This window comes from Podarcis erhardii (assembly GCF_964252035.2).
Source record: "Podarcis erhardii genome assembly, chromosome: 7".
NCBI classification, from domain to species: domain Eukaryota; kingdom Metazoa; phylum Chordata; class Lepidosauria; order Squamata; family Lacertidae; genus Podarcis; species Podarcis erhardii.
The window spans coordinates 87233320-87247007 of NC_138511.1; the positions used below are offsets into that span (position 1 = coordinate 87233320).

The 13688-nt window shown below is 47.1% G+C and overlaps 1 protein-coding gene across 5 annotated transcripts in view; it reads right to left on the reverse strand.

Annotated features, from left to right (window-relative positions):
* Positions 1 to 6373: 6373 nt before the first annotated feature.
* LOC309345633 (uncharacterized protein) overlaps positions 6374 to 13688 on the reverse strand; it is a 37460-nt gene continuing 30145 nt past the window's right edge. For 4 of the 5 annotated variants that reach the window (XM_081868860.1, XM_081868861.1, XM_081868858.1 and 1 more), the window contains 3 exons: positions 12342 to 12447; positions 10844 to 10988; positions 6374 to 8365 (listed from right to left, as the gene is read on the reverse strand). In XM_081868860.1, coding sequence (XP_081724986.1) covers positions 7482 to 8365; positions 10844 to 10988; positions 12342 to 12447 — 1135 coding nt within the window. In that variant the 3' untranslated portion in view covers positions 6374 to 7481. The remainder of the gene's footprint in view (positions 8366 to 10843; positions 10989 to 12341; positions 12448 to 13688) is intronic. The other variant, XM_081868859.1, reaches the window with a different exon arrangement.

Genomic DNA, 13688 nt, shown 5'->3' on the forward strand with positions numbered 1-13688 from the left:
GGTACCTTCGAGAACACTGTCCAACCATCTCGTCCTCTGTCGTCCCCTTCTCCTTGTGCCCTCCATCTTTCCCAAAATCAGGGTCTTTTCCAGGGTCTTCTCTTCTCATGAGGTGGCCAAAGTATTGGAGTCTCAGCTTCAGGATCTGTCCTTCCAGTAAGCACTCAGGGCTGATTTCCTTGAGAATCGAGAGGATTGATCTTCTTGCAGTCCATGGGACTCTCAAGAGTCTCCTCCAGCACCAGAATTCAAAAGCATCCATTCTTCGGCGATCAGCCTTCTTTATGGTCCAGCTCTCACTTCCATACATCACTACTGGGTCTGTGTTACAGTGGTACCTCAGGTTACATACGCTTCAGGTTACAGACGCTTCAGGTTACAGACTCCACTAACCCAGAAATAGTACCTCGGGTTAAGAACTTTGCTTCAGGATGAGAACAGAAATCGTGCTCCAGTGGCGCGGTGGCAGCAGGAGGCCCCATTAGCTAAAGTGGTGCTTCAGGTTAAGAACAGTTTCAGGTTAAGTACGGACCTCCGGAACAAATTAAGTACTTAACCCGAGGTACCACTGTACTAGGTAATAAAATGATTTATCATTTCAGTGGCTCATTTGCAAAATAAACTGGGAATCTGATGCCGGAGGTTGTCTAATACTGGTCTGAGCTGATACCCAGTTTCTGACAGCAAGAGCTGTTTGATGGTGGAATGGACCATCTCAGAAGGTGGTGCACACTCCTTAAACAGCGGTTGGGGCTGGCCATCTGTCAGAGATTATTTAGCCATGAATCCTGCTTTGCAAGGGGGGGTTGGACTAGATGGCCCATGGGGTCCCTTCCAACTGTACAGATCTGTGATTCTTCATTCTGTGGTCTGTAAAAGAATTGCATTTCTCATACTTTCAAGGAAAGAGGATAGGATCCCCCCTCCTTCCTTAAATAATTAACTTAAGGACACACAGCCATCAGCATTGTAGAGAGGGTGGGGGGACATACAGTATTTTCATTTTTGAAGCCCTAACTTGTCTGCATCTTTCAGAGAGTAAGGAGATAAAACTGACCACACATTTTCTAAGCTGGCTTTTTTTTTTATACGCTCCTGGTTCCTGGCTCAGCGCCAGGAAGAGAAAATTCCAGACAGGCTGCTAAAATTCCAAGCAGCCGGCAGTTCTTCATTCCTCACCGCTGAAGAAGGTGTTTGTGGGGAAGCAGGGAAAAGGCTGAAGGTGAAACCAGTTCTGGAGGTGAAAAAAGCAGAGAGAGAGAAAGAGAGAGAGAGAGAGAGAGAGAGAGAGAAAGAGAGAGAGATGTTTGCAAAGATGAGTAACAAACACCGTCTAGCCAAGCCAGATGAGACAGAAAGACAAGCAGAAGAAAAATGTTCCATTTCTGCACAGTCAGTGCAGGTGGCAGGATATAAACACAGACCAAAGCAACAGGGCATTGTTTGGGGGAAGCAATCTGCAACAGAGAGATCCGTTTACAGTAGGATTCATTCTAGGCAATCAGAGAATCATAGAATTGGATGGGAGAACAAGGGTCAGCTACTAGTCTAACCCCTTGCAATGCCGGAACCTTTTTGCCTAATAATAATAATAATAATAATAATAATAATAATAATTTATTATTCCTATCCCGCCCATCTGGCTGGGTTTCCCCAGCCACTCTGGGCGGCTTCCAACAGAACACGAAAATACAATAACCTATTAAACATTAAAAGTTTCCCTAAACAGGGTTGCCTTCAGATGTCTTCAAAAAGTCTGGTAGTTGTTTTTCTCTCTGAAATCTGGTGGGAGGGTGTTCCACAGGGCGGGCGCCACCACCGAGAAGGCCCTCTGCCTGGTTCCCTATAGCTTGGCTTCTCGCAGTGAGTGAGCCACCAGAAGGCCCTCGGAGCTGGACCTCAGTGTCTGGGCGGAACAATGGGGGTGGAGACGCTCCTTCAGGTATACTGGGCCTTTAGGGCCGTTTAGGGCTTTAAAGGTCAGCACCAACACTTTGAATTGTGCTCGGAAACGTACTGGGAGCCAGTGTAGGTCTCAAACACACAGCCCTGGGATCAAGAGTCTTGTGCTCTACTGGCTGAGCTATTTCGCCACAGCAGCAACTAGGGTGTGGGGAGAGGAGGGTCGTAGGTCGGTGGTAGAGTATATAAGCTTAGCATGTAAATAGCACAAGATGTGGCTGCTGGGTTGGTAAAGGACCAACATTGCCCAGATCAGGCACCCCCAAACTGGGCCCTCCAGATGTTTTGGGACTACAACTCCCATCATCCCTAGCTGACAGGACCAGTGGTCAGGGATGATGGGAATTGTAGTCCCAAAACAACTGGAGAGCTGAGTTTGGGAGTGCCTGGCCCAGATCCTTGAAATCCCTGCACAGGCTGCCAGGGAGCTACTGGGCCCAATTCAAAGTGTTAGTACTAGCATGCTTGGGACCCAAGTGCCTAAAAGAGCGCCTTCCATAGCACCAAACATTTCAGACCCTGTAGTTGGCAGGCAAGGCCTTGGTGGTGGTGGTGCTGTCGCCGGCGGCTGCCCAGCTGGCGCTGACCGTAGCAGGGCCTTTTCAGTGGTGGCTCCCTGGTTGCAGAATGCCCTCCCTAGTGAGGTGCACATATCTCCGTCATTCCAGCTTTCAGGAGGAATCTGAAGGCACTCCTGTTTACATTTGGCGGCTGAGGAATACAGTCCCTTGCAACCTCGAGATCACTGGATGGAAAATGCTTTTAATTGTAGTTTTTAAGAATGGGCTAATCGGTTTTGGGAGTGTTTTGCTTTTTAATTGCTTAACTGTTTGCTTATGGGGGACTCTCTGGTTCTGAATGGGGCAACTGTGCCCCTGAAGGACCAGGTGTGCAGCCTGGGAGTCATTTTGGACTCACAGCTGTCCATGGAGGCGCAGGTCAATTCTGTGCCCAGGGCAACTGTCTACCAGCTCCAGCTGGTACGCAGGCTGAGACCCTACCTGCCCGCAGACTGTCTCGCCAGAGTCGTGCATGCTCTGGTTATCTCCCGCTTGGACTACTGCAATGCGCTCTACGTGGGGCTACCTTTGAAGGTGACCCGGAAATTGCAACTAATCCAGAATGTGGCAGCTAGACTGGTGACTGGGGGTGGCCGCCGAGACCACATAACACCAGTCCTGAGAGATCTGCATTGGTTCCCAGTACATTTCTGAGCACAATTCAAAGTGTTGGTGCTGACCTTGAAAGCCCTAAACGGCCTCAAAGGCCCAATATACCTGAAGGAGCATCTCCACCCCCATCATTCAGCCCAGACACTGAGGTCCAGCTCCGAGGGCCTTCTGGCGGTTCTCTCCCTGCAAGAAGTGAGGTTACAGGGAACCAGACAGAGGGCCTACTTGGTGGTGGCGCCCGCCCTGTGGAACACCCTCCCATCAGATGTCAAGGAAATAAACAACTATCTGACTTTTAGAAGACATCTGAAGGCAGCCCTGTTTGGGGAAGTTTTTAATGTCTGACATTTTAATGTATTCTTAATCTTTTGTTGGAAGCCACCCAGAGTGGCTGGGGAAACCCAGCCAGATGGGCGGGGTATAAATAATGAATTATTTATAAATTATTTATAAGTTATTTATAAATTATTATTATTTACTCTGGCCGAGCTGCAGAAGGTGGACAGCCCAATGAGGTCCTTTAATCCTCTTGGCTGAAGCTTCAGCCCCGCAGCTCCTGTTAGGAATTCTGAGATTATGCACACAAACCGCTTCTGAATGCACAGAAAGCACCACCATATAGAAATGTACAGCTAATAGCCTTGGCAATCACAGTATGAAGTCGAGAAATCAACCACCGCCTCTGTGCTGTTGACCACAGGGGTTGCTTTGCCCTCCTGCAAACTTAAAAGCAAATAACCTTTTTAGTTAAGAAAAAAGAAGCTTGCTTTCTTTGGCTTAACAAAACAAAAAATAGCTTTGCAAATACTGTAAACAGCAAAAAAAATTGCCGCTGATGTCAACTGACTGGTAGGGGGCGAGGAAGGTTTTGTAAATAAGTTTTCCAGCTGAAAACAAGCTTGTTTCTACTTTGGCTGCTGAAGCATTCTGTGGAAGCGGAAAGCTTGCATCAACAGGTACAGACCTTAAAGGAGGAAGACAGCTATTCTGGATTTGTCTTTGCCACTCTGGCACCAAATTATTCATTGAGAATACCTACGACTTCACCTTCTCTGCCACCCTCGCAGAATTTGCGTGAAAAAGGCAAACTTCCAGGGTTGCTATTTCCCATCCTCCTCAAATATTTTTTGGTCGATATTAAAAACACCTTTCAGTCTTCGGCACTTGGATCAGGAGTTCTAGTTACGTAAGTACCTAAAAAACCAACAACACATTCCTTTGTTTCAGGGCAAAAAAACAAATAAATTGGATCAAAGCGGGAGAAAGTTACAGTACCAAGCTGTGTACGCACCACACATCAAAAGCACCTTTCTCTCATCACAAAAAATAAATAAATCATGGGAATTGTAGTTTCCCCCCCCCAGAGAACTACAGTTCCCTGGACATTTAACAAACTACGGTTCCCATGATTATTATTTTTTTGGGGGGTGCTTTAAATGTATGGTGCAGATACAGTCCCACACTTAAGCTTTGTATAGATCCAGAATGTTAAATGGATTTCTTTGGAGAAGCAACAGATTTCCCCATCTCTGCTCTATCATCTCTGCTGAAATCAACCTAATTTAACCTCCACCGCTTTCTGCTTCTAGATGCTTATGACTTACTGAATTTAGATTCTCACCTCCTTCCACCTTGCCCCCCACCCCCCCGCAAACACCACCGGAGGGCATCCCTCAAATTAACCTCTCTTTTCATTCTGACAGTGAAGTTGATGAGCAAATGGAATCTGGATCTTAACGTTGCATCGAGGAAGGCTGGATTTTAAGACACTGAGCCAAGAGAGATGCCAGCAAAACTGCTAAAAAGAAAAAGGAGTGTTTGTTTTTGTTTTTTTTTTAAATATTTGGAGACTGCAGCAGCCAAGGGATTCAGCCCCTTGCTTCAAGTAATGATGATGGGGCTTAACCAGCCATTAACAGAATCAGAATTTTCTGTATCCTGTTGGTTTTGGGTTTTTTTTTACAATATTTTTTTGCAGGTTCCCATTCCCCAAATGCTTGGATTAAACCCTCAACACACACACACACACACACACACACACACACACACACACGGATTAGTTACAGATAGGTAGCCGTGTTGGTCTGCCATAGTCAAAACAAAACAAATTCCTTCCAGTAGCACCTTAAAGACCAACTAAGTCAGTTCTTGGTATGAGCTTTCGTGTGCATGCACACTTCTTCAGATACACTGAAACAGAAGTTTCCAGACCCTTCTATATAGTGAGAAGGTGGGGAGGGGTATTACTCAGAAGGGTGGTGGGAATGGGTGATTGGCAGATAGCTGTGATGAGCCTGTTGACGGCTCTTAACGACTGCAATAGGTCTTACAGGAAAAAGCAAGGGGTGAAAAGGTGAAAAATGGCTTTGTCATGTATAATGAGATAAGAATCCAAGGTCTTTGTTCAGACCAGGTTTTTCCATGGTTTTGAGTTTGGTGATAAGTTGTAATTCAGCAGCTTCTCTTTCCAGTCTATTTCTGAAATTCCTTTGTAGTAAAACAGCTACTTTGAGATCTTGTATAGAATGTCCTGGGAGATTGAAATGTTCTCCTACTGGTTTCTCTGTCTTGTGATTCCTGATGTCCGATTTATGTCCGTTTATTCTTTGGCGTAAGGTCTGGCCTGTTTGTCCAATATAGAGAGCAGTGTCCTTCAGCATGCACACGAAAAGCTCATACCAAGAACTGACTTAGTTGGTCTTTAAGGTGCTACTGGAAGGAATTTGTTTTGTTTTGACACACGGATTAGACCCTTAAAATATATATATATGGGCCGCGGGTGGCGCTGTCGGTTAAACCACAGAGCCTAGGACTTGCCGATCAGAAGGTCGGTGGTTCGAATCCCCATGACGGGGTGAGCTCCCGTTGGTCGGTCCCTGCTCCTGCCAACCTAGCAGTTCGAAAGCACGTCAAAGGGCAAGTAGATAGATAGGTACCACTCCGGCGGGAAGGTAAACGGCGTTTCCGTGCGCTGCTCTGGTTCGCCAGAAGCGGCTTAGTCCTGCTGGCCACATGACCCGGAAGCTGTACGCCGGCTCCCTCGGCCAATAAAGCGAGATGAGCGCCGCAACCCCAGAGTTGGACCTAATGGTCAGGGGTTCCTTTACCTTTATATATATATAAAGACTAATGAAAAGCACAGGACAATTAAAAAGGCAAGTCAGTAAGTTAAAAGCAAAAGCAAAAAAAAAAAAAAAAAAGTTACGGAGGAAGAAGTCATTTAGGAGAAACAACCGCCGTGTGGTATTTCTTGCTTTTAATTATTTCGTGTTTGTTAGAATTAAGAAAAATGGTACACAAGGCAATGCAGACACACCCATCAGAAAAGATTTTCTTTAAAATAATAAGAGTATATTTGGAAACAAGGGAAGCACCTGACTGCCCCCTGGAGGGCGACTGGGGGACCTGCACATGCAAACATCCGACAGCAAACTCAACTAATATAATATGTGACTGAGGAATTTTCTTTTTTTAGTCTTATTCCCTTTGCCAGCCACCAATAATTTTGAGGGAAGCGAAAATGGACCAAACCCAACTCCCCGCTTTCACCTTCACTTATAAGCTGCAGGAGAAAAGCCCTTCCGATTTCAAACGGTGATTTTAACAAGCATAATTCTACGACTCTAAACGGTGATTTTTGAGGCTCCGGTTTGCTGTGCCAGGACCAGTCCTCCAAATATTCAGATCCCCATGGGCAGCCAGGGGTGGGGAGAGAAAAATAATATGAATTACGGGTATAAAATACAAAGTCAGAGCTGCTAGTGGTAGATAATTTGGAGGGGGCACAGGGTGTGGATTTGGGGAGGGGGGGTTACTAAACAGATACTCTTCCAACACTCACAACCAATAGGTTTTATACAAAACTTTGCACAAGGTTAGCCGGGGAAAAGGCAAAAACAACACACAGAGACAGTGAGGGGGGGAAATTAGTTTGGGACATCAGAATGGGCCGTGTGAGAACAGGAATTGGTGTTAAAACCAGGATCTTGTTAAAGGCAAGGATAGGAAGCCTCTTTGACTGCCAGATGTTGTTGGACTACAACTCCCATCAGCCACAGCCAGCAGGGGCAGGGATGATGGGAGTTGTAGTCCGACAACATCTGGAGGGGGAAAGCAAAGGAAAATAGTTTCTGGTGGGGACAACCCACCTTCAGGGTTGTTTGCAGTAGCTGCGGACAGAAGAGGATTAACCCCACCAGGGTGAAAAACCAGCTAACGTTGGGTCACCAGCTGCAGCCACGTTTTGCCGCAAGTCCAGGGAGTTTGGGTCAGTCATGGGCGGCCTATTCCTGCCACCACCCAAGGGAATTTTGGGAGAGAGGCCATAGGTCCAGCTCCTCTTTCCCTCTAGCAGGTGCTCCAGTTGGCACTTGGGGGATCCTGGCTCGGCAGGCCAGAGTCCGGAGACCTCGCCACCTCCCTTTTGCCCCGCAGCCCGGCCAGGGACATCATGATGTTCTTTCGGGTTATGCAGATCTGCCGCCCGTAGGCCTTGAAGGACAGCAAGGGGCTCCTGGGGGGCAGCCCGGGGGCTCCCTTTGTCGCCACGTGCCCAGTGTCCTGTCCGGCCTGCAAGGGCAGGCCGCTCTCGTGGCTCACGGACCGGCCAAAGCGGCGCCCCGCCTTGCGCTTGGGGACGCTGAGCTTCGCAGCCTCCGACCCTTTGTCGGGCTGGGGCGATGCCCGCTGGAAGCCAAGGGTCAGGCGCTTGAGGCCGGTTTTGGGAGCCTCGGGGAGGTGGCGGAAGCGGTTGGCCAGAGTGCTGGGGGAGCCAGGATCCGAGGGAAGCATCCTTTGGAGCCCGTTCTCTGGGCAGTTGTCTGCCAGGGTGACACAAACAGTGGGGATGCCTAGTTGCTTCATGCCCGCCACTAATACTTCCATGTCAGGCTGCTCTGGCTCGGCTAGGCCGAAGCTCTGGGCATGATGCGCTCCTGGGCCAACAGCAGGAGAGAAATCCATTTCGCTGTATTCTGCGGCAGCCTTCGCCGAAAGCTCTTCGGGCCAGCTCACCGACCGCCGTAGAACATGGCGGTGTCTGGGTAGAGGATCTGGCAGTTCGGCCACCGCTACCAAGGTGTCCATATCTGGCTCCTGATGTACATAGCTGACAGCATCCAAACAGGGATTTCGCCCAGCCCTGTGTTTACATCTTGCCGCAGCATCTCTAGCCTCTGGATTTGTGCAGCTAGGCCCGCAAGCATTTTCGCTGGGTGGCTGGCTTGTAGATCCTAAAAAATAAGACATCCCAAGAGAAGAGGGAGTCGTGTTTAATGCCATGCAGCCGTACAGAGTCCTGTGGCACCCCCGGTAAATATGAGATGAGCTTCTGCACGCTCATCTGAACATGAGTTCAAGTGCCCAAGATCTCACACCGCATGAATTTGGTTGTCTTTACCTGCGGGACTTTCATAGAATTGTTGAGTTGGAAAGCACCACCGAGATTCATCTGGTCCAGGCATAGGCAAACTCGGCCCTCCAGATGTTTTTGTGACTACAATTCCCATCATCCCGGACCACTGGTCCTGTTAGCTAGGGATGATGGGAGTTGTAGTCCCAAAACATCTGGAGGGCCGAGTTTGCCTATGCCTGATCTAGTCCAGCCCACTTCAATGCAGGGATCTCGGCTAAAGCATCCATGGCAGATGTCCGTCCAACCTCTGCTTAGAAACCTCCAACAAAGGAGGTTGTTTTCAAACGGCAAAAAGCACTGGTTGGGCTTCAGCAACCTTGGCCAACCTCTGGGTGTTTTGGACTACAATTCCATGCCGGGCTGGTGCTGATGGGAGTTGTAGTCCGAAAGCTGGAGGGCACATGGTTGGCAAAGGCTGGGAGTTGTCAATGGCCCAGCTGAGGTGGCCTCACCGCCACTGCCATCACCTCCCAAGGCCTAGCTAAGGACCATACTGACCCCAACATACACACAAGGCTTATAGCTGTCTTGGTGGTTTTCTTTTGCCTATCTAGTAAGGACAGATTAGGGCTGGGGTTCCCATGGTAGAACCATCAATCCCTCTTCCCTGGAACTCTGGGAATTGTGGTTCTGTGTAGCCATCTTCAAATATCTCAAGGGCTGCCACATTGACGAGGGAAGAAGCTTGTTTTCTCCTACTCTGGAGGGGTAGGACTCGAACCAATGGCTTCCAACTAAACATCAGAAAGAACTTTCTGACAGTAAGAGAGGTAATAAATAAATAAATAAATAAATAAATAAATAATTGGAATTGGCGGAAATGACTGGCAGAATCCGAGACCAGGGAGAAGAGTCGGTGGAAGAAGATTGGAAAAAATTCAAAGACTACTTGCAGAAATATTGTAAAATTAATGAAAGTTAAATTGATGTTGGATTGAAACGAACTGGTTTTAGCAATAAGGGTAGAATGAATTCACAAAAATAGATTGAAAAATAAATGAAAATATATAGTTACAGTATGTTAAGATATTGGATTAAGAATAAAACAAAGAGGGAAAGGATTTGCTGAACTAAACATGTGAATTGGAATACAGAAAAGGGAGGTGTGAGGGGGTCAGGGAATCTAGTAAATGAAGTTTATGCTATGAAAAGATGGACTTGTTTTTAATTCCCCCCCCCCTATTTTGTATTCCTTAATTTTTTTTTATTTTTTTCCTTGTATTTCTGTATTTCTGCATTTTTCCTTCATATGTCATATTTTTTTCTTTCGACATTTATTTTGCAACCCATTTATTCCTCTAAAATCTTAATAAATATATTAATAATAATAATAATAATAATAATAATAATAATAATAATAATAATTTATTTATACCCCGCCCATCTGGCTGGGTTTCCCCAGCCACTCTGGGCGGCTTCCAACAAAGTATTAAAATACAGTGGTCTGTTAAACATTAAAAGCTTCCCTAAAGAGGGCTGCCTTCAGATGTCTTCTAAAAGTCTGGTAGTTGTTTTTCTCTTTGACATCTGATGGGAGGGCGTTCCACAGGGCGGGTGCCACCACCGAGAAGGCCCTCTGCCTGGTTCCCTGTAACTTGGCTTCTCGCAGCGAGGGAACCGCCAGAAGGCCCTCTTGTAAGGGTGACTCTGTGCCTTTCCTAGGTCGGGAGAAATGGGCATTTACCTCCGATGCTTGCTGAAGCTCTCCTTTGCCCTGTTAAGTATTGGAGAAGTGAGGTTACAGGGAACCAGGCAGAGGGCCTTCTCGGTAGTGGCTCCCGCCCTGTGGAACGCCCTAGAATCATAGAATCATAGAGTTGGAAGAGACCACAAGGGCCATCAAGTCCAACCCCCTGCCAAGCAGGAAACACCACCAGAGCACTCCTGACATATGGTTGTCAAGCCTCTGCTTAAAGACCTCCAAAGAAGGAGACTCCACCATACTCCTTGGCAGCAAATTCCACTGTCGAACAGCTCTTACTGTCAGGAAGTTCTTCCTAATGTTTAGGTGGAATCTTCTTTCTTGCCCTACCTTCTGATGTGAAGGAAATAAGCAGCTATCTTATCTTTAAAAGACATCTGAAGGCAGCCCTGTTTAGGGAAGTTTTTAATATGTAATGCTGTATTGTTTTTAACACTCGATTGGGAGCCGCCCAGAGTGGCTGGGGAAACTCAGCCAGATGGGCGGGGTATAAATAATAAATTATTATTATTATTATTATTATTATTATTATTATTATTATTATTATTAGATGCGCGGAAAAAATCCACGGGCCAATGATTATCAGGACCCTACCTAGCTCACTTTCTCTGAGCTTGTGTGAATGCAGCCAGGCCCATCTCTGCTGGGATGTTGGAACTTCCAAGGCCTCGGCCGCCATCTTCTTCGTCAGAAGCCCACTGTTTGGTTGTGCTGCTTTGGCGGAGACAGGAAGTGGTTGCTAGGAGAAAAAACAAAAGATCCAATCAGAGGCTGGGGTGGGGAAACTTCCCCAGGGATACATTCCCTTGCAGACAACCTTTCGGGGGCCACATGCCAGAGGCAGGAAGGTCCAGAGGCGAAAGTGGGTGAAACAACTACAGTCGTACCTAGGAAGTCTGAAATATTCTCAGCCGAGAGTGGATTTCATGCTCTTTATTCAGCTCATAGTGGTGAGGAGGAATGAAAGCTCCCCCCAAATATCTGCTTTATATACATTATTTACACAATGGGCTGCACGTGATTGGCTAATTCCAGGATTCTCCTGTAGGCCAATCAAGTTGTGGATTCACTTCCACCTGGAGCTGGATTGGGTGGCTCCTGTGGACCAATCAGACTGCTGCATTGTTCTAGGACCAATCAGACTGCTGCATTTTGGATCCTATTCAACTCAGCACAGAACAAAGTCGAACAGAATCCGTTCCGAAAGTCCGTTCAACTTCCAAAGCGTTCGAAAACCAAAGCGTGGCTTCTGATTGGCTGCAGGAAGCTCCCGCAGCCAATCGGAAGCTGCGGAAGCCTCGTCAGACGTTCAGCTTCCAAAAGAACGTTCGAAAACCGGAACAGTCACTTCCGGGTTTCAGTCGTTTGGGAGCCAAGGAGTTCGAGATCCAAGGTCCGACTGTAATGTGAAATTTTACCCTCATACAGCAGAGTCGTTTCTACATGGACTCAAACATCCCTCTCTGTCCTATGTCCAGGCGAGCAAGAATGATTACCAGAGACTGAGGATGCAATTGAACCAGCCAAAGATGCCCAAGGAGGTGCAAAGCAGGGATGGTTGCAGGGGAGAGCACTAAGAAACCATGACTGTTTAAAGAGGCATTATAGTGTTTTAAACATATGGTGCACAGTTGGCCATAGTTTGCAATTACCGTATTTTTCCGTGTATAAGACTAGGTTTTCCCCCTTAAAAATAATGTCAAAAATTAGGGGGCGTCTTATACACGGATACATGTTCCCCCCATTTTCTTAAATCTGAGTCCCCCAAAATATACAGACAGTCTTATACATGGGGGCGTCTTATAGACGGAAAAATACGGTATTTCATTTTTCTGGCGCCCTGCAGATGTTGTTGGACAGCAACACCCATTGGTCCTAGCCAGCATGACCGATAACCAGATTGTTTTGCATCCCGAAACATCTGGAGAGCAGCAGGTCAGGGAAAGCTCCACGAGAACAACCAGTTATCACACACAATTTGCTAGCCATTTGCTGCCACTGCTGGCTGGGACAAGAAGCACGAAAGCACAGAAACAGGAGGATAGAGGGGCCCTGGAGAATGCGGGGGTCTCTAGCTCTCCAGAGGACTCACCTGATCCTTGCTGTTGCGGGAGAAGATGCGCAAGGATTTGCGCCCTGTGTCCTTCCGCTCAAAAGGCGCTGGGGAGCGGCCGGGGGGAGTAAGAGCAGAATGCTTTCTGAAAGGGAAGGGGAGAGAGAGCGAAGCAGTCACAACGCTTTGGTCACATGTACATCGAAAGCACGTGACTTCACCCAAAGAATCGTGGGAAGTGTAGTTCTGGGAGGGGATACTCTACAGTTCCCAGGATTCTTTGCATAGCTGTCAACTTACAGATTTGAAAATAAGGGACCAGCAGCCTCGAAAATAAGGGATCAGCAGCCAAAATAAGGGATTTTAGACAACCAGCTGAAATACGAAGTTAAAAGGGACCAGATAATTTGGGAGAGCAGTGCCGGTTTTTAACCCTTCGTTTCCAGAGGTTGCTGCTCAAGACACCAGCTGATGAAACACTGCAGTTAAATAACTACAAGCAGCAACCACTTTTCGCACAAAACGAAGTCCAAGCTACGAAGCTGCTGCTGCAGTTCTGTATCTTTTCTCTGGTGCTCCATCTGCAGCTCTCAGTTCCATCAGGCGGGGCGGGAGGAAAGGGGGGGGGGAAATAGCGCCCAAAGTAAACCCGCAGATCAGACCATCTATGCTAGTCTACCACTACAAATCTATGGGAGAAGCGCTTGCGGTCCTTCCTCCGCTTTCCCCCTCTATGCTTAGCCCTTGGAACACCTGCCCACGCCTCCGCCTCCTCCTCTCCTCTCTGAATTGCTTTCTCTATGGTTGCCCTCGCTCTCCTGTCAAGGCTCCTCAGGCCGCGCCAGGCTGCCCATCTCATCCGGGTCCTTTGGCGGCACAGCTGCAGTACAGCATCGCGGCGACAGGCAGAGGGGAAGCCCCAGGGAGAGACGCTCAGTTCGGCGGCCGCGAGGAGGATGGCCGGCAAGGAGGGAGGGAGGGAGGGAGAGGAGCTGCTTCCTTTGTTTTGTTTTCTTTTTAAAATAATATTTATTAAGCGTTTAAAGATTACAAAAAGAGGATTACAAAAAGAAAGAAAAAGAATTAAACAAAAAATATAATACAATACAAAAACAAAAACACTACATAAAACATTTAATTAACAAAACAAAACAAGAACAATTAAAAACACATCCAATATTTTCAATCTTATCTTTCATTCACTTGTTTCATCGACTTCCTCACGCCTCCCTTTTTGTATTCCACTTCAATTAGCTGTTTCAGCAATTCCTTTCCATCTTCCTCTGTTTTCTGTCCTGTAATTTATCTTAACATATTCTAACCTTGTTTTTTCCCTTTAATACATTAACAATCTATCTGTACCTAGTTCCTTATAACATTTCTGCT